We start from the raw sequence: 20,382 nt of genomic DNA on the forward strand, positions 1-20,382 counted from the left end.
TCGATCTTCGTGAAAGCTCTAAAATGCTAAAAACTCCAATTAGGCTGCTAAGCGTGACGCTTTTCTCGTGGAAGAATGACCCGATGGACTGACACCAATCACATTGAAGAGCAAACATTCAAAAATACAAATTGTCGGACTGTGAAGGTTGAGAGGGAGCTCACTGAAGAAGGTTCTGAGAGGTGGGTGTTGGGCTGGGATGGGCTGCGGGGCTGCGAATGTGAGTTGTTTCTTTCTGTGGTGCGGTTCCACTGTCTTGTAAATGGGAAGCCTATGTGTCATGAAATATTGGAGGGCTGTTTTTTTGTGGAGTTCAGCCCGACCGGTTATTAGATTAACTCATAAATATAAGTAGATTTATATAAATTATGTATACATTTACTTTATACTTATGATATCCTAGCTTTGGGCCTGGCATCAGCCCATGGGAAAGTTTAATAACAAAAACAGGAGGGCCCGATTTGGAGGAGACAAAAACCAACTAACCCAGGCCCATCGTCGAGCTGGTACCAGTCAACGTCGTTGGAGAAGACTCTGGCGATCTCGCAACAGGTAGTGGAACCTCCGGTTACGGAGGAGAGGGAGGCTACAAAGGTAGTGGAGTCAACTGAGATGGTAATCTTGGCATCAAACACGGTTTTTCAAACCCCGTTGCCATCAGCCTTCAGTTCCAAGGTACGAAGTCCATAGAAAGGACCAACGGGAAGTTTTGTTGAAGGGGGGGTGGCATTCCCAGCAACATCCCTTCCGGCGGGTATGCTCGTGGTGGATCCATCTATATTGAACACGGGAAATTCTTTTCCTTTAACGTTGGCTGGTAGTGAGCATGCAGTGGGTGGACAGAAGGGGCTGAGGAGTATCAAAGACGAAAAAGAAATGCAGCTTGCCTTGGGTGAGGGTGTCGGGGTGGTCAATGATGAAGTTGTTGATATTGCTCTGGAATCTACAGATTTTCTGCGTGAATCTCCTGAGAAGTGATGCAGGTCCTCTTTTGCTGAGGAGGCGACAGGGCTATTATTGGCATCGCCTTGGGCATCAAAGGAAGGGGTTGAGATGGACTCCCCCTATACCACTGCAGGCTCTACCTCCACTCTACCTCCATATCAGCACACTGCTTCAAACTGGGTGGTGGAAAACGTGAAGGAAATACAATGTTGTGTGGGAATTAAGTGTGATGACTTTGAAGAACAATTTATGTCTTTGTTAACTGCCACTGAAGATGGCAATATTCAGACTAAGAAATCTGGTGCAAAGAAATGCAGGGAGCTCAAGAGGTTGACTTGGTCTATTAACTATGAGAATAGCTCAAGTAGAGAAAGATCCAAAGGGAGGGGGTCGATATTGTCTATATGAAGCCTAAGATTATTTCCTGGAACGTTTGAGGGCTTAATGAGATTCATAAGCGCCTACGGATAAAAAATTTGCTCCAAGAGTGGAAGGCGGATATTGTATATGCTTGCAAGAAACCATGATGGAAAATATTCCAAGGAATGTTATTGGAAGCTTGTGGAATTGTCCATATTTTGACTAGGTCTTTCTTGCTTTGATGGGGACATTTGGTGGAGTACTACTAATGTGGGATATAAGAGTGGTGGAAAAAATGGAGTATATCGAGGAATACACAGTGGCTTATTCTTTTCAAAATGTGGAGGATCGTTTTAGATGGACTTTTGCTAGAATATACTGGCTGACCTTAGACAGCAATAGACATCTTCTATGGGAAGAGCTAGCCGGGCTGCATAGCTCGTGGGACATTCCTTGGTGTACAGGAGAGGAATTTAATGTTGTCAAAATCCCAAGTGAGAGATGGGGAGATAGCAAGTTGCGGACAGCAATGTCGAGTTTTTCAGATTGTATCTTCGAGTTGGGATTGGCAGACATATCTCTTATGGGTGGCACATTTACATGGTCCAATAACCAGGCACGGTCTAGATTAGATAGATTTTTAGTCTCCCCAGAGTAGGAATTACATCACCCAGAAGTATGTCAAAAAAGAAAGCCTCGCCTATGTTAGGACCATTTCCCTATTTTGTTGGATTGTGGAGGTATACAAGGCAGAAGGAGGTACTTCAAGTTCAAAAATATGTGGTTAAAAACTGAAGGCTTTGTGTAACAGGTAAGGCAATGGTGGCCCTCCTATTAGATCCAAGATATCCCTAGTTTCATTCTTGCAGGTAAATTGAAAGGTTTAAAAATAGATTTAAAGCTTTTGAATACGCAATCCTTCGGAGATATAGGTAACCGCAAGAAGTCACTATTAGAGGAGCTCCATGACCTAGAGAGGCCACAGGAGGGACAACCCTTTTCATTGGAGGAAGTTGCTCAACGGACAGAACTAGTTTCAGAACTAGAGAGGGTTACACTAGTGGAAGAGATCTCTTGGCCACAAAAATCTCAAGCATTGTGGCTAAAAGAAGGAGACCGGAGCACAAATTGTTTTTCATTGAATGGAAAATTCCCATAATAGAACCAATGCCATTGAAATGATGAATGTTGGCAGAGTTGTTTCCACAGATAGCCCTAAGATCCAACAACATGTCGCTGGTTATTTTGAGTAGTTGCTTACCGAGCCAATTGGGTGGAGGCCAAAGATTGATAGACTAGCTTTTGAGTCCATTGAGCAACAATATGCCATTTGTCTAGAGAGGCCATTTTAGGAGACTGAGGTTCATGAAGTAGTGAGGAAGATGGTAAAAGACAAAGCATTGGGACTAGATGGATTTTCTATAGGCTTCTTCCAATCTTATTGGGAAGTGATGAAGGATGACTTGATGAAAGTATTTCATGAATTTTGTTCGGTTGGAAAATTTGAAAAAAGTCTCAATGCCACTTTTATTTCACTAATTCCCAAGAAGGTGGGGGCATTAGAGGTTCAGGATTACCGCCCTATTAGCCTTGTGAACGGGGGTGTATAAGATTATTTCCAAGGTGCTAATCGAATGGGAGGAGCATTGAGGCGGATCATTACAAAACCTCAAAATGCCTTTGTACGGGGAAGACAGATTTTGGACTCAGCACTCATTGCTAACGAATGTTTAGATAGTAGATTAAAAGCTGGTAATATGGGTCTCATGTGTAAGTTGGACATGGAGAAAGCTTATGATCATGTCAACTGGGATTTCTTATTGTATTTGCTCGGGAGATGTGGTTTTGGGGAGAGGTGGTGTGCATGGATTAGGTGTGTGCATATCAACGGCACGGTTCTCAGTTTTAGTGAATGGTTGCCCAGTTGGTTTTTTCAGCAGCTCCTGAGGTTTAAGACAAAGAGATCCATTGTCCCCACTTCTCTTTGTCATAGTGATGGAGGTGTGTAGAAGAATGATTTCAGCGCTAGTTAATATGGGGCTCTTGGAGGTATTTTTGGTGGGTGATAGACATTGAGGTACTATTCACATCTCACATTTGTTGTTTGCAGATGACACTGCCTTACTTTGAGGCGGTATTGGGATTGAAAGTGAACTTATCCAAGTCAAAGTTGGTTCCAGTTGGCAATGTTCATAACATCTGGATGTTGGCTAATATCCTTGGTTGTAAGGTCTCCTCTCTCCCTATGAATTATCTTGGCCTTCCATTAGGGGCCGTCTCCAGGGCTAAATCTATCTGGGATGCAGTAATTGAGAATATAGAACAAATAATGGTAGGTTGGAAGTGTTTGTATCTCTCGAAGGGTGGAAGGATTTCTTTAATCAAAAGTACTCTCTCTAATCTACTTACATATTTGTTATCATTGTTTCCAAGTCCTACAAGTGTGGCAACACATATTGAGAAACTGCAGTGTGATTTCCTATGAAGTGGCCTTAGGGATGAATTCAAATTCCATTTCATCAAGTGGGATAAGGTATGCTCCCCCATCTCTTTTGGTGGTTCAGGAATTAGAAATCTGAACCATACAATTGTGGTGGTCACCTGCTAGAAAAGGAATATATTCAATTCCTTCATTCTATAAGGCCCTCACACAATTGCAGAATAATCATTTCCCATGGAGAAGAATTTGGAGAAATAAGGCCCCTCCTAGGGCGGCATTTTTTGCATGGACAACATCACTAGGAAAGATCTTGAAGACGGATAATCCAGGGAGACACAGGGTGATGGTGGTGGAATAGTACTGCATGTGCAAACAATGTGGTGAGACAATGGATCATCTTCTTCTACACTGTGAGATTGCTAGAGCATTATAGATCAATGCATTCAGAAGGGTAGATTAGCCTAGGTTATGCCTGCAATAGTGGTCAAACTTCTGGCATGTTGGTTGAGTATGGGTGGTGTTCCACAAATTTCAGCTGTGTGGAAGATGATTCCTCTATTATTCTTTGGTGCATTTGGTAGGAGGGCAATGACCGGGCCTTCGAAGACAGAGAGAGATAATTGGAGATTAGATCATTGTTTGTTAGTACTCCATGTCTTTGGGCCAAAGCTGTAGATTTTAACGACCTAGACTTTCACGATTTTCTTATTTCTCTCTCTCCCTCTTAAATAGGTGCTTGTTATACCCCCTCTATACCTGGGCTAAGCTTATTCTTATTAATAAAATATAATCGTTTACCTATAAAAAAAAAAAAAAATATTATGTAATAGTTATTAAAGCAATGGCCCACAAAGACAAATGCCCCGTTTGGTTATACAGATGAGATGAGATCAGATGTTTTGAATAGTAATGAACAAAATATTATTATAATATAATTTTTTAATATTAATTTTATATTGGGATTTGAAAAAGTTAAATTGTTTGTTATATTTTATATGAGGATTTGAAAAAATTATAATGATGAGTTGAGAGATGAGATGAGATTAGATTCTTAGTTGGAAACTCTTCTGAGAAACGTTCATGATCCTCAAAAAGTCTCGTGTGTCTTTCGCTCCAAATACATCAAAAGATACAAATTGGAGCCATCTTCCACACCTCTGCGATCTGTGATGTCCCAGTGATCTCTCTCTAGCTTGCTAAAAGATCTACCACCCTACCCGGCATTCCCATTTTGCTGAAAAAGTAGTTCCATATCTCACAAGCAAAACTCACAATGTAGGAGTATGTGATCCACCGCTTCACCATTATTTCTACACAAACAGCATAAATCCATAATTATAAGGCCACGTCTTCTAATATTATCAATGGTTATAATCTTCCCTAGTGCTACTGTCCATACAAAGAATGCGGCCTTGGTGGGGGCTTTGCTTCTCCAAATGTTATTCCACAGAAAATTGAGCCTTTGTTGCATGGTAATAACTTCATAAAAAGAGCCTCGTTCATGAAAATTAATCGAGCAGAGTGAGTTTTATACAAATTTGTATCATTTAATAATTAATCATAGTTTCATGTTCACAAATGACTTATTTAATAATCGAATCGAGCCAAGTTCGACTTTAATCATACTAAGTTCAAGGTGCTTATCAAATAGCCCTGTTCATTTACACCCCCAACCACAAGCTAATGCAATATAATGCTAATGCTCATCTGAAAATTTTAATTAAAAAAAAAAAAGAACAATCAGTTTTTAAGAAAAGCTTTTATAACTACTTATCAAAATATAAAAATAAGAATGGACACAACTAATTAAAACTAACCTGATGAGATGACACAATTGTAAGCAAGCATGGGAACAAAACCGGAACAAGTGCTGGCACCATTTTATCATCCAAGTCTCCAGATAGAAGAGCTAAGCACCTTAGAGCTCCATGAACTACAAAATTCTTGACAATATAAATTCATTTGAAGCAAAATGCATCGATCGGCACCAGCACGAAACAGGCAAGAGAAACAATCATAAAAAACATCCAAGCATATCCACATTCCTGAAATAATGAAGTAGGAATGTGAATGCAATTACTCGTTAACTAGTTACGCATTTTAAAAGCTTATTTTTCAATACTTTACTCCATTGGTCAATCGTAATTGATTTTAATTGCATGTCTTTTCATGACTTCCTTGTATCGTATAAGCAACACTCTTGTATATGTCTCGTACACTCGGGCCTTTGTCTATTGTATGCTCAATATAATTTTGTTCACCGAGCAAAAAAATAATCAACCTGCAGGGGCCATTCTATTAAAAAATTGTCTTTACTAATTAAAAAATATATTTTTTTTTAATTCCACTATAAAGCACAGGAGTGCTCAACAGGTCAAGCTCTCCAAACCTGAAAGGATAATGGGCAGATTTTTTACCCCACTAATGGGGTGGCGAGATTTTAAAAAAAAATGTCCAAAACAGGCAACTAGCATAATGAACCAAGGAAAGCAGAAGCCATCGCTGAAAACCGCACGTCATCAAAGACTCTGATAATCCCTACTCTCCCTCCCTCTGTTTCTCTGTTTCCCACCATTTGATATGACTGTTTTGTGTTGCACAGCAACCACACGACCGCTGTACCTCTTCCACATAAATCTGAGGTAATTTTATGTAACCCTCATATCAATAGAATAGGGTGTTTAAGTTGACTGAAGGAGAGTATATTTTTTTTAATCGATGAAGATGGATGAGAATTAAAGTGTGTGTGTGTTCACAGGGTCAGATGCAGCTGATCTTCACCTCTTGTAGATGAGACTTAGAAAAATATCTGCATAGTTTTTTTCCTCGCTTTGTTAACTTCAGCATTACATCTCAATGTCTACTGGAAGGTTTTGTACAAAAATGACATCTTCTACCTAACACCCTCTTCTCTTTCATGGAACTCAAAAGGGCAAAATATAATAAACTCAAAAACAAAAAGACAAAAAACAAAACAAAGCAAAACTAAACAAGATCATGCTATCAAACAATTTTTACTGACTTCAATATCTGGACATAAACAAGCTCAAAGAACTTAAGAACATAAAAGGAAAATAAAGCACCCCAACATGAATTAGCTCAAAATGCTCCATGAAAATAGTATAATAATAAGCCTAGGAGAAAGTTTAAAACGCAAAACAGATATGAATTGAAAAAAAAAAACAAGCTTGATGAAATGAACTGTGATTTCTATTGAAGACCTAGCACATTAGAGCCCTTTTTACATTTTTCTTTCACTGGGACATTATTCTTTTTATAGGTCTTTTTTTTTTTTTTTTTAAGCGGGACATTATTCTTTTAAGGTTCTTTACCAACACATTATCTATATGGGTAATGTACAGTGTGGCCAATGAGTCTAATCCATATTATTTAATCACTCGCAAAGTAAATTACCAGTCCACAACTTGGGGCTGCCAAGTGAATAATTATTTGCAATCATCTAAAACTCCTATCAAACTTTGGTAATACCACAGACGTAGGAAATTTTTTGACAATGTAAATAAAAGGGATAAAGTCTCATGACATAATAAAAAAATAATGTTCGAGAAGATATATACATAAGGAAGAAAAATTTTCATCAGGTAAACCAGAACACGAATGTATGAAAGACTCACCACCATTCATATTAGTTTGATCACTTATCAACTTCAGCATGAACGGCAATAAGTCAGGCCAATTCTCTGGCCACTCATAGACTGCAATGGATGCCACAGCCATACTAATTGCTGTGCAAATTTTTTTGTGAGAGTCATCCAATGAAAATAAAAGAAGTCTGCGAATGACTGCCTGATAATGTAACCAGGATTTCATTCATCAGATACAAGCAAAAGAATATTTAAAATCAAATTATTCACAAGAGAGAAATGCTGCATCGTAATAAAAGATGAAGACTCATCAACATTTATACACAATTAACTATTAAAGCATAAAAAGGAAAGTTAACAGTAATTACATGTATGATTTAATCTCTGGTACATCAATGAACTGACAAGGAGTCAAGGATTATTTAGCATCGTTTTAGTTATGGTCAGCCTTGTGGTTTTTCTATGAGTTCAAGAGGCTTGAGACAAGGAGATCCGTTATCTCCTTTCTTCTTTATTCTTGTTATGGAGGCTTTTAGTCGTATGGTGGAGGCTACTGTAGGGGGTGGATTTATTTCAGGTTTTTCAGTGGGTTCTTCTTCTAATGGCTTTACTTCCGTATCGCACTAACTTTTTGCTGATGATACACTAATATTATGTGATGCTGTGATGCTGTTGAGGATCAGATTAAAGCATTGAGGGCTGTACTGTTGTGTTTTCAAGCCATTACTGGGTTAAAAGTGAACTTGGGCAAATCGGAGTTGGTCCTGGTAGGAGTTGTTCATAATATTAATGATTTAGCATCGTTTTTGGGTTGTAGAGTTTCTTCTTTGCCCATGAAATATCTCGGCCTCCCGTTGGGGGCATCGTTCAAGACAAATTATATTTGGGACGGGGTGGTTGAGAAGATTGAGAAAAGGTTGGAGGCTTGGAAAAGGATGTATTTATCTAAAGGGGGTAGAATCACCCTTATTAAGAGTACCCTTTCGAATATTCCAACATATTCATATTTCCTTTCTTTATTCCCTTTACCAGTTGGTGTGGCTAATCGTATTGAAAAACTGTATAGAGCCTTTTTGTGGGGATGTTTGGGGGAGGAGACAAAAATGCCTTTAGTTAATTGGAAAAAAGTATGCTGTCCTATTGATGTTGGTGGATTGGGTGTTCATAACTTGTGTAGTTTCAATAAGGCATTACTGGGGAAGTGGTTGTGGAGATTTAATAAGGAAGAGGATGCAATGTGGAGAGGGGTGATTGTTCATAAGTATGGTAGTGATTGGGGGGGTTGGTGTACTAAGGAGAGCATGGGCACTTATGGGGTAAGCTTATGGAAATTCATTAGAAAAGTTGGGATAATTTTGTGAAACAAGTTTATTTTGGGGTAGGCGATGGCTCAAGAATTCATTTCTGGTTTGATGTTTGGTGTGGTGAGTCCGCTTTGCTTAGAGCTTTTCCGAATGTCTTCAGACCGGCTGTTAATCAGCAGGCTTCCATTTCTGAGATGATGAGTTTTTCTAATGAAGAGGTGCATTGGAATGTCTGTTTTTTCAGATCTGTTCAGGACTGGGAAATTGAGGAGGTTACTGATTTTTTCAAGATGCTGTATTCAGTGGCCATTAGAAGACATGAAAGGGATCATTTTCTCTGGAAAAGTACAGAGACCAATAAGTTTTCTGTTAGATCTTTTTATAAGACGATGAATGGTCAGCAAAATTTTTCTTTTCCTTGGAAGAATATCTGGAAGGTTTGTGTTCCATCAAAAGTTGCTTTCTTTGTTTGGACTGCAGCAATTGGAAACATTCAGACTATTGACAATTTGAGAAAGCATGGAATGATGGTTATGGAGTGGTGTTTCATGTGTAAGAAAGCTGGAGAATCAGTGGATCATATTCTTATTCACTGTGATGCGGCAAAAGGGTTATGGGAAGGGGTGTTTATAAGAATTGGGCTGGCCTGGGTTATGCCAAAATCAGTGACAGAAATACTTGCATGCTGGCCTAGAATTCATTCTTGTTCTCAAGTTGCAGGCTTGCAGCGGCGTGGAAGATGATTCCTTTGGATATTATGTGGTGCATCTGGATGGAAAGGAATGAGAGGTGTTTTAATGATAGGGAAGGTTCTGTAGATGATCTTTGGAAATTTTTTACGTTTTCCCTGTTTTCTTGGTTTTCAGCCATTGTTCTTAATGGTGGGGCAGTCCATGAGTTTTTGTTTTCGCTGTTTTAGTACTTGAATGTTCTTAGGTGTTTCTTTTTTATACTTCCTGTATACATGGGCTTCACCTATTTCATTCATTGAATAAAATTTTTACTTATAAAAAAAATTAAAAAAAAAATTAATTAACTGACAATGTTAACTGTCAAACAATGATCATGCAAGTTAATCAAGACAGATCATAAAAGGGACTGATAAAAACAATAGAAATTTTCCACGCATAATGTACTAACAAACAGGTGACTGAGTCGCTAAAGCTTCTCTATGGTAAGCCTTAGGATTATATGCAAACTTCACCAATTCATTAATCATGATGCCATTCCAAATTGTATTTTTCTTACGTTCGAGCACTTATACCTGGAATAATAAGTTTAACAGACTTGGAATTACTTTTTCTAAGCACTATTTTGCAGACATTGATTGGTTATGGTATTTGGAGGAGTTATTAGTTTTGTGATATCATCACTATTGGGGATGGTTAGAGTTTTATTATGCTATCTATTTTCAACAGTTTTCTATCAGGTTTTGTCACAACGGATTTTTTTTTCCTGCCCATGGAAAGTTCAACCTGACAACGGAGAGAATTGTCACTTCCCAAATTTGGAATTCAGAGTTTTTAGATGGTTACATTATAATTTTTGGAATGTACAAGTAACATAAATATAATTTTTCTTTTATATATATAAGTAAGAAGCTTATTAAATCATGTAATTAGGCATAGCCCAAATGCACAGGAAGTGTACAAGAGAAAGACACCTAATTACAGGCTAACCCTGAAAAGGGTACAAAAGTCATCAAGACTATTCCCATCCATTACAATAACCAAAGGCCAAATTTAGTTTTTTCTGTTTATTTCTATGTTGGGATTTGAAGTCTACTGTGCTCTCCGTACAGTAACCTGCTGTGCCTGCATGTTTGCACACAACTCCCACTCTAGCACTCGTCGCCAGAGCTGATTTCCTTTTTTCTCCCTTTTCTTCTCACAATTTTCACATCCCTCCCCTTCTTTATATTTTTCTTTTCCCCGTTTACTTTATGATGGAAGAACTTAAGACGTTTTTCCGTAGAATCGAAAACTTTCATTTTTGCGAAAGAGGGTGCCAATAATTTCCGTATCACCGAGAAAAGCAGAAGGATGTCTTTGTTCCTTCTATTAAATGGTTCGACGGCTGCTTGGGTGGTAAAAATGGTGGGAGAAGCCATCAAAATCAGGTGGCATGAAGACTTCTTCAAAAAGCAGAGGGTGGGTAACGGGGATGTTTACCATACAGCTTCTTTGAAATTCTAGAGGACATTACCTTCTCTTGGAGGAGTTTAACAATGGCAGGAGAAGAGGTTATGTGATCATCCCCAAAGGTTTAAAGGGCAGCGGCTGGGAGGGCTTTGCCTATAATCTAAAAAAAGCTGCTGAACACACAGTGGTGCAACTAGTTTCGCAAAGGGACGGCAAGTCTGTCCAGGCCCCGAAATCCTACGCCATGGTGGTTGGTTCTGAGGCAGCTTACAACTCTGCCACGGAAATGAAGGAGGAAGCAATTGGTCCTTACCCAGGGGACACGGGGACGCCTCATGTCAGTGGCAAAAAGTTGGGGGAGGTAGAGGATGTGTTATGGGCTGTCAGAGCACAACTTTCTGGCGTGCTAGAAGAAGTTTCCTTACTGGTGCAAAAAGTTGATTTGGGGCTAAGTATGGTGATGGGACTGGGCAAGGAGACTACGGCACCCACTGCTTCAACGTCAACCTCAGCTCTGCCTTTTTCTGAAGCAACCTTTCCTAAAGTGGGGAAACGGGTCTTTAAGGGAAAAGGTAAGTGGGAGTAAGGGGCTGGATATGTTGGGCGGGCCAAAGGGTGGGCCGGGCTTGGGCCCATACCTTTCGAAGCCATCAAATATCAGCCTAAAAACAATACCTGCCCTTTCTAATAGCTTACGGGCTTTATCTCAGCGAGCCTCAAGCTCACGAGCTATGAGCCCACATAACCTTACCTCCCGTTCAGGCCAACAGGCCTCAAGCTCAAGGGCTGCGAGCCCAATCCAAGATGCTACGAGCCCACGTCCACGGTCACGGGGAACTCAACATCGCGAAAGCAGACAGGCCGATATTTCGGCTTCTGCAAACTCTGGTCCGATTCTTTGCAACCCGGTGGTTTCTCTGGCCACCTCGCCGACACAAAGGCCGCCGACGGTCAACAGAGACCCTTCGATTGTGGGTGGGCAGCCTCCTAAGTCCCTAACCGAGCTGCGTTGCTCAAAGAAGACTCACGGAATGGATGACGCACTCGGTTCTCCTACCATCGTCTCCTCACCGCTGCCACAGAAAGGGCCGACAGTCGCCGACAACCAATCGGCTTCTCTCTTGGAACCAATACCTGTCACCGATGACAGGTTTCCTCTTGGGCCAACCACGGGAGATGCTCCCGATACCACACCGTCACTGTTGGGCTTGCCTGAATCTATTTCTAGGGTCTCATGTTCTAAATTGGAAGAGGTTATTGACACTTCTCTAGATGGGGGTTCATCGGATGAAGGGACTATCTATGGGTCAGACCTACAACTAGTTTGTCAGGAGCTTGGGGCGGACACACCTATAACAAATATGTATGAACCCGATGATGCACCCAGTCCTTTGTGTTCGTTGCCACCAACAGTCCCTTGAACTGATCCGCAAATAGATTAGATTTTTCAGAAGGTTAAGGAAATGAGCCATTGTATAGGGATGTCTTGTGAGGGTTATGAAGATCAGCTGCAAGCTCTCCTCATCGCAATAAAGGCAGGCCAACCTATACTGGCCAAGTCAGTGATGAAGAAGGATAGGGAGCTTAAGAGACTTGCATGCTCCATAAATTGTGATGCACGGGAGGGTAGCACGAGCAGGAGTCGACATAAGGATAGGTTGAATCTTGGTGATCCATGAAACCCAAAATTCTTTCATAGAATGTTCGTGGTTTGAATGACCCAAACAAGCGCTTCAAAGTGAAGAACTTATTACGGGATTGGAAAGCAGATGTCATATGTTTGTAGGAGACAAAATTAAAACTCATCGATAGACACATCATCAGGAGTTTATGGAATTGCCCTTATGCAGGTTGGACTACCCTCACCTCCAAGGGTGCTTCAAGGGGCATCCTAGTAATGTGAGACAAGAGAGCAACTAACTGTGTGGAAGATTACGTCGGGGAATTTTCGTTAGCATGCTCCTTCTCGAATGTAGATGATGACTTTATTTGGGATTTTGCAGGAGTTTACGGGCCAAATTATGATAGTAGCATAAAACTTCTATGAGACGAGATAGCTGGCTTATGTGGGTGGTGGGATATTCCATGGTGTATCAGAGGAGATTTCAATATCACTCGCTTTTCGAGCGAACGTTCAGGGACTTCTAGCTTGGGCTCAGCTATGGCGGACTTCTCAACTCTTTTATTTGATTTAGATTTGGTGGATCTCCCTTTAGCCAGGGGAGACTTCACTTGGTCAAATGGAAGGGCCTAGTCGAGGCTGGATAGGTTCGTTGTCTCCCCTTCTTGGGAGACTCACTTTCCCAATTTGTGTCAAAAACGGCTTCCTCGCCTTTGTTCGGATCATTTTCCCGTACTGCTAGATTGTGGTAGCCTTCAGGAGAGACGGAGATACTTTGAGTTTGAGAACATGTGGCTAAAGGTGGATGGGTTTGTCGAAAAAGTTTGCTCGTGGTGGGCCTCATATCAACTCATAGGCACTCCTAATTTTATTCTAAAATGAAGCTAAAAGCGTTGAAGAATGATATCAGAAAATGGAATTTGGAATTCTTTGGGAACATCAACGACGGGACAAGCTTTTTGCGGAGTTGCCACAAATTGATGAGAGAAAAACGGAAAGGGATCTATCAACTGAGGATAGGACAAGAAGATTTATAGTAGTTGCAGAGCTGGAAAAAATACTCTAATGGAGGAAATCTCGTGGAGGCAAAAATCACGGTCTCTTTGGTTGAAGGAAGGGGACAAGAGCACAAAGTTTTTTCATAGGGTTGCAAACTCTCATAGAAGGAACAACGCCATATAGGTCCTTTATGAGGAAAGCAGAATTTTATCAGGCCGAAATGTTATTAAGGACCATACTGTTCATTTCTACAACAAGTTTTTGACAGAACAATACTTTTGGAGGCCCAAGATGGACGGATTAGCTTTTGACTCCATTGAACACACAAGTGAGGCTTGGTTGGAGAGGCCTTTTGAAGAAGAAGAGGTGTTCGGTGTGTTAAAAGGTATGAACAAAGATAAAACTCTAGGACCAGATGGCTTTCCAAGGCTTTTTTTCACACCTGTTGGGACATTGTTAAAGAGGACATAATGAAGGTTTTCTCAGAATTTCACTCCTTTATGAAATTTGATAAGAGCCTTAACATCTCTTTCATCACACTTATCTCCAAGAAGGCAAGGTCGGTGGAAGTGAAAAATTTCCAGCCCATAAGATTGATAAGTGGGGTTTACAAGATAATCTCTAAAGTTCTAGTGAAGCAGTTAAGTGCAGTCATGGGTAAGATCATCTCGAAGTCACAAAATGCCTTTGTGAAAGGTAGGCAAATTTTAGACTCGGTCCTCATTGCCAACAAATGTCTGGAGAGTAGAGTCAGATCCGGTATTCTAGGTATCTTATGTAAACTAGATATGGAAAAGGCATTTGATCATGTGAACTGGGACTTTTTGTTGTACATTCTTGGCAGGTATGGTTTTGGGGCAAGATGGTGTCAGTGGATCAAACACTATATTACAACTGTCAGATTCTCTGTGTTGGTCAATGGCACTCCTGAAAAATTTCTTAACAGCTCTCGGGGTTTGAGGCAAGGGGATCCATTATCCCCACTCTTATTTATTCTTGTCATGGAAGTGTTAAGCAGAATGTTGAAAAGGGTGGTAGATATGGGTTTCATCTCAGGTTACTCGGTGGAGGGTTCTAATCAGGGAAACTTGGCGGTTTCCCATCTCATTTTCGCCGATGATACGCTGATTCTTTGTGACCCAGATTTGGATCAGATTCGCTCTCTCAGAGCACTCCTACTTTGCTTTGAAGCGGTAATTGGCCTTAAGGTGAACTTATCCAAGTCAGAAGTAGTACCTATCGGCTTGGTCAACAACTTAGGGGAGGTGACTGCCATCATGGAATGCAAGGTCACATCCTTGCCAATGAAGTACCTTGGACTCCCTTTGGGAGCCCCTCATAAGTTTAAGGTAATGTGGGAAGGGATCCTTGAGAAAATTGAAGACAAATTGGCGGGATGGAAGAGAATTTACATGTCGAAAGGTAGGAGAATCACCCTTATTAAGAGCACATTATCCAATCTTCCAACCAATTTCCTTTCCTTATTTCTAGTGCCTGCAGGGGTGTCGAATAGACTGGAAAAGATTTTCCGCGATTTCTTATGGAAATGACTAAAGGATACAAAGAAATTCCATTTGATCAAATGGGACAAAGTATGCACCCCATTGTCTTGCGACGGGTTGGGCTTAAGAAGCTTGAGAACTTTCAACAAGGCACTCCTCGGTAAATGGTTATGGCGCTTTCACCTTGAGGAGGACTCTCTTTGGAAAAATATTCTAAAGGTCAAATATGGGAGTCTATGGGGAGGCTGGTGTTCTAATGAAGTCAGAGGGCCTCATGGCGTTGGAGTTTGAAAACTTATCCAGAAGGGATGGGATGATTTGCTCGGCAACTGCAGATTTGAGGTGGGAAGGGACACGAGGATCAAATTTTGGCATGATATTTGGTGTGGGGACGTGGCCTTGAAAAACGCTTTCCCCTCTCTTTATAGGATTGCACTGGATCAAGGCTCTTCCGTGGCGGATAATATGTGCAACAATTTTGATTCCATTACTTGGCCTGTAAGATTCACTAGAGCTCTACAGGATTGGGAGTTGGGAGATATTACTAATTTTTACAGGATGCAATATGCGCTGAAGCCAAGTTAGAAAGGGAGGACAAATTACTCTAGACCTACACAGGGAACAAGAAATTTTCAGTTCGTTCCTATCACAAAGCCTTGTCGATTCCCTCCGCCATTGACTTCCCTTGGAAGTCCATATGGAGGAGCAATGTTCCCCTCAAAGTAGCTTTCTTTGGGTGGGTGGCCTCCTATAGTAAAATCTTAACAATCGACAAACTAAGAAAGTGCGGACTCTACATAACGGATTGGTGCTACATGTGCAAATGTAATGGTGAATCAACAGACCACCTTCTTCTTCACTGCATAGTAGTAAAGGTAGTGTGGGATGCAATCTTCTCGAGACTCAGTATTGCTTGGGTCATGCCTAAGAGGGTGATAGATCTATTGTCTTGTTGGTAAGGGATTAGGGGCAACCGTCAGATCACTACAGTATGGAAGATGGCACCTCTATGCTTAATGTGGTGCACATGGAATGAAAGAAACGGCCGCTGCTTCGAGGATAGGGAACGTTCCCCATACAGTTTTAGGGACTTTTTCTTTCATACTTTGTTGTTGTGGGCCTCTTCTATTGTATGGAATGGAATGAGTCTAAACGATGTGTACGCTACAATCAGTAGGACGTAATTTTTGTAATTAGGCTCTTTCTCGTATATTTCTTGTGTACTCGGGCTTTGCCTATTTACGTGAATCAATAAACTTCTTTTACCTATAAAAAAAAATAACCGAAGGCCAAAGCAACAAAGTATTAAAAAAGAAAGCTTTAATCCCTTCCACCGAATGCAGTCAGCAATGTCAATGTCAATGTCATATATACCTTTTCATCACTTGAAACAGCAGGATGTTCAAAAGAGTCATCACCCTCCTCCCAGTGTTTCTTAATGAACTGCTTCAGAAGGACGGCAGCTAGGTAAAAGTATGTTAAAGCTTCCAAACATAGGAGAAATTTTGAGAGGTTAAACACATGAAAAGTAGGTTTAAGTAACTCTTTTCCTCTAATCATTAGAAAAAGAACCCAGCAAGCAGGATGTAGATCCAGTGTTTCTTAATGAACTGCTTCAGAAAGACGTCAGCTTGATAGAAGAATGTTAAATGTAGTAAGGTAAATCTTTAACCAATGTGGAGGACGAGGGGAAAAGGAAGAAGATAATGACCATGAACATATTTTATATATATGTTGCAATATCAGTTCAACTGTAACGAAAGGATATCTGGCGCAACCCCAGCGGAAGCTCCCTGTTTGAAGCAACCTTGGATAGTGCAGTTCCAAAACCTTCATGGACAATTATCAAATCATTAATTGTGTTACTTTTCATCTACAGCATGTACTGCCCTTGAATACCAGAAAGGCAGATAATGAAGGTAAAAGCTTATATCGGATGGGGCAATAAAACATCTACCACTGTCATAACCAAGAATTGCAATTAGGAAAGTCGCAAACAAGATAACTCATAAATCTCACATGAATAGAGAAATAATAAGCAAAAAATTATAGGCAACAATAGGAAAATGAATTGGTTAGAACAGCGAAAAAGACGATGTAGCAGTTCTTTATAAATTATTAAAATTTGGGCTAGGAGATTTCAATATAACCATAAAGACTCTTTTAGGTATTGATCAAGATTTCTCCTTCGCAAGTATTTATTGAAAAAAATCCCAATCAGCTACACAGAAAGTTTGTTGTATGTAAAAGTAATTTAAATCTTAACGTAATATGTATGGTTTTCTCCTTTTCACAGTCGACACCTACATAAACCAAAATGAGCTTCTACAAATTTCCACTCAAGAATCGTTGGACCCAACAAAACAGAATAACTAAACAAGTCACTGGTAGGGTTCAGTCATTTTCTATTCAACCAAAACCCGATTGAAATGACAAAGAACAATCTTTCCCCAATATGACCTCATGAATCAACCCGCCACCGCTTTCCCTCTCATTATTAACATTCCATCTTTGTCTCTAACAAAAGTATCCGGAGCTTTTCCCCAACAAGTCCCTCAAGCATGTGCAATCTTCTCATCCCGCACATTACAGAAAAATGTTGGACCTGGATAGCTGGCCAAGTGGGATTTCAAACTCTTGATCAACGTGATATGCTTATCAATACTTCAATTGCCGATTGATCCCCCACCGGGCCACCTAAATCACCTAATTCGAGCTAAAATAATGTCAAAACAAGGTTTTTCATGATTTAGCAGCACCCAAAACTGCCAGGAAAACCAGAACTAGATATAGCACTATGAGAACGCGTGATTGTGGATGGATCCCAACCACGTATTTTGCTATACTTCCTAAGAAGTGTTTTGTTAATCTAGAAAGCCACTGCATGAGAACACATATGTTGAAGCCTAATTAGAAATACATTATACCAAAAGAAAATAGGCAGAGGAAGATGAGCGTCAATAAAAGTCCATAGAGGGACGAATCTGCGAGGGTTTTAAAGGTAACCCAACAATAACGAGAACAAAATGGGCAAGAGAGGGAGAGAGTGGAACCTGGTTGAAGAGAGGCCTGATGAAGGGAAGCTTCAGCGAAGGAGCGGAGCTCCTGGTTCGGATCGAGAGTGGCGGACAAGCAGTTGAGCAGCCATTGCTGATCTTTATCGATCACATTGGTCATCATAGCCAATACCAAAGACCTAATACACCAACAACTGTTTTGCTCTTGCTCGCTCTCTCTGCCAAACTTCCAAGAATGTGAAGGCTTACTCCCTTCCGCTTGGGCACCTTCTCTACGTTCCGTTTTCCCGCTCTGCGTTGAAAACCGACGAAGAGGGGGGGTTAGAAAGGACAGCGCCTTGGAGTATGTGTGAACTATTTATAGGGGGCGATCGATGTCCAAAATTCATAATAAATAAGTCATTAATTTATTAATAATATTAAATAATAGATGATGATTTTATTTATTTATTTTTGTTTTCTTTATTTTTATTTATCAGATCGCGTGGAACAGAGATCCTCCTCTTCCTGAAGACTGTGAGACTCAGTTTGTATCGATCATCTCATTTTATTTTATTTTATTATTATAAATTTTATAAATTTTTATATAAAATATAATAAATAATTTAATTTTTATAAATATCAAAAAAATAATATTTTATTTAATTTTCATCTCATTTCAACTTACTAGCTTAAATCTAAAAACATTCTCAATAACTCTTATAAAATATAATTTTCTGCATAATAAAAATAAAATTGGTCAAAGTACATTTTAATAGATTTTGTATTTTCATTTTTATTTTATATTTTACTATAATAATCTTCTAAATATAGACAATATTGTTCACACCCTTAAAATATTTTTAATTATTTTCTCTCTCCCAATAGCTTTCATAGTTTACATTTTACCTGTAATTCCAGTCAAATACCTAAGGACAAGAACAAGGACTTCTCCATTGTGGGTGAACCTACCAACAAAACAAGAAAAAGTAAGAATTTATAGATTGCTCAAACTTTTTATAGATCGCCGAAAATTATAGAAAATGTCTCAAAATTAAAAACCTCTTTTTCATCGTACTTTCAGCCACCAAATAATTGTTTAGCTACGAAAGGTGCTCGTGCACCGCACGCAATGCCAAAACTAAAATGACATGACTTACTTATTCTGTGTGGACAAAGGCTCGGTTGATGTAAGGTAGAATATTAAAAAATATTTTATTAAAAATAAATTAAAAAAATATTCAAATGATATTATAAAAAAAAATAGATAAACTGATGTATAATTTATTATAAAAATTAATATATAAAATAAAAAAATAGATTTTAATGATGTATTTTGAATAATAGGATAAAAGAACCATTGAAAGTGCTCTTTGTCCATTTCTAAAAACCGAAAAATAACAAAACAAGTCTGGTAACTTGATTATCTAAAAGGAAAAAAAAAAGTCAAATATAAATTATTCCTAATTCTATGGTTCAATTAGTCGGTATAATCTCAAAAAATAGACAGATATATTAAAAGTGTAACGATACACGTACAATTTTTTATATAATAATATTCTAAAATTGTGTGAAAGACAGTCTTTTCTCTGAGTTTCCTAGTTGCTAGGCGATCTCAGAGGTGGAGTTTGGAGTATTGCTTCTGTGAGCGTGCTGAGTGAGTGTCATTATGGATGAGTTGGAAAATCGTTGGAATAAATTACGGTTGTCCGAGGAGGAAGAGGTGGTTCTGGATATCCCTTTCGGGGAGGCTGAGGATGTGCAAAGAAAGGGTGAACGGAGTCTAATAGAAAGGATTTGTCTGGATCGTGCAGTAGGGAAGGAGATAGTCAGTCATTCTATGGGGAAAATATGGAAGATTAGCCAGTGTGCAGAATTTCAGGAAGTAGCAAAAAACACATTCGTGTTGACCTTTGCTACTCATGCAGACAAAGATAGAATCCTGGAGGGTAGACCATGGCTGTTTGACAATGGCCTATTTGCACTTCGACAGTATGATAGGACTGTACAACCCTCACATATCACTTTCGAGTCTGAAGTTTTTTGGGTTCAGTTTCACAACCTGGCGTTGGGACAAATGACAAGGGATTATGGATTGCTAATTGGGCAATCAGTGGGAAGAGTGATTGAAGTTGATACTGCAGAAGATGGCGTAGGGTGGGGAAAATTCCTGAGGGTGAAGTTAGAGGTTTCCTTACACAAACCGATTGCTCGGGGACGGTTTGTTAACTCATATGGCAGGAAGTTATGGGTACAATTTCAATATGAAAAACTTCCTCGTATTTGTTTTAAATGCGGATGTTTAAGTCATGTCGATATGGCCTGTCAGAAAGAAGGTTCAGGGGTGGAGATTGAAGGGGAGACAGCCATGCAGTTTGGTGCATGGCTTCGTGCTGAGCCTGGATTCAAACGGAGATCATCTGTTGCCTCCAGCTATGACAGTGCAGGGGAAAAGCAGGCACATACGGC

At 39.8% G+C, this 20,382-nt stretch overlaps 1 protein-coding gene across 13 annotated transcripts in view; it reads right to left on the reverse strand.

Annotated features, from left to right (window-relative positions):
- The window catches only part of LOC122309863 (importin-9), a 37,556-nt gene extending 19,282 nt beyond the window's left edge, over positions 1–18,274 (reverse strand). For 6 of the 13 annotated variants that reach the window (XR_006242542.1, XR_006242541.1, XR_006242540.1 and 3 more), the window contains exons 1-5: positions 17,971–18,274; positions 16,686–16,747; positions 16,292–16,384; positions 7,381–7,552; positions 5,563–5,678 (exon numbers count right to left, since the gene is read on the reverse strand). Coding sequence is in view for 9 of the 13 variants with exons in the window: in XM_043123587.1 (XP_042979521.1) it covers positions 5,563–5,678; positions 7,381–7,552; positions 16,292–16,384; positions 16,686–16,747; positions 17,971–18,097 (570 nt within the window). In the remaining 4 variants the exon portion in view is untranslated. Of the gene's footprint in view, positions 1–5,562; positions 5,679–7,380; positions 7,553–16,291; positions 16,385–16,685; positions 16,748–17,970 lie in introns of those variants that run through there. The other 7 variants (XR_006242539.1, XM_043123585.1, XM_043123584.1 and 4 more) reach the window with 4 other exon arrangements.
- Positions 18,275–20,382: the final 2,108 nt, after the last annotated feature.

The sequence above is a fragment of the Carya illinoinensis genome, chromosome 5 (genome assembly GCF_018687715.1).
Source record: "Carya illinoinensis cultivar Pawnee chromosome 5, C.illinoinensisPawnee_v1, whole genome shotgun sequence".
Classification (NCBI taxonomy): domain Eukaryota; kingdom Viridiplantae; phylum Streptophyta; class Magnoliopsida; order Fagales; family Juglandaceae; genus Carya; species Carya illinoinensis.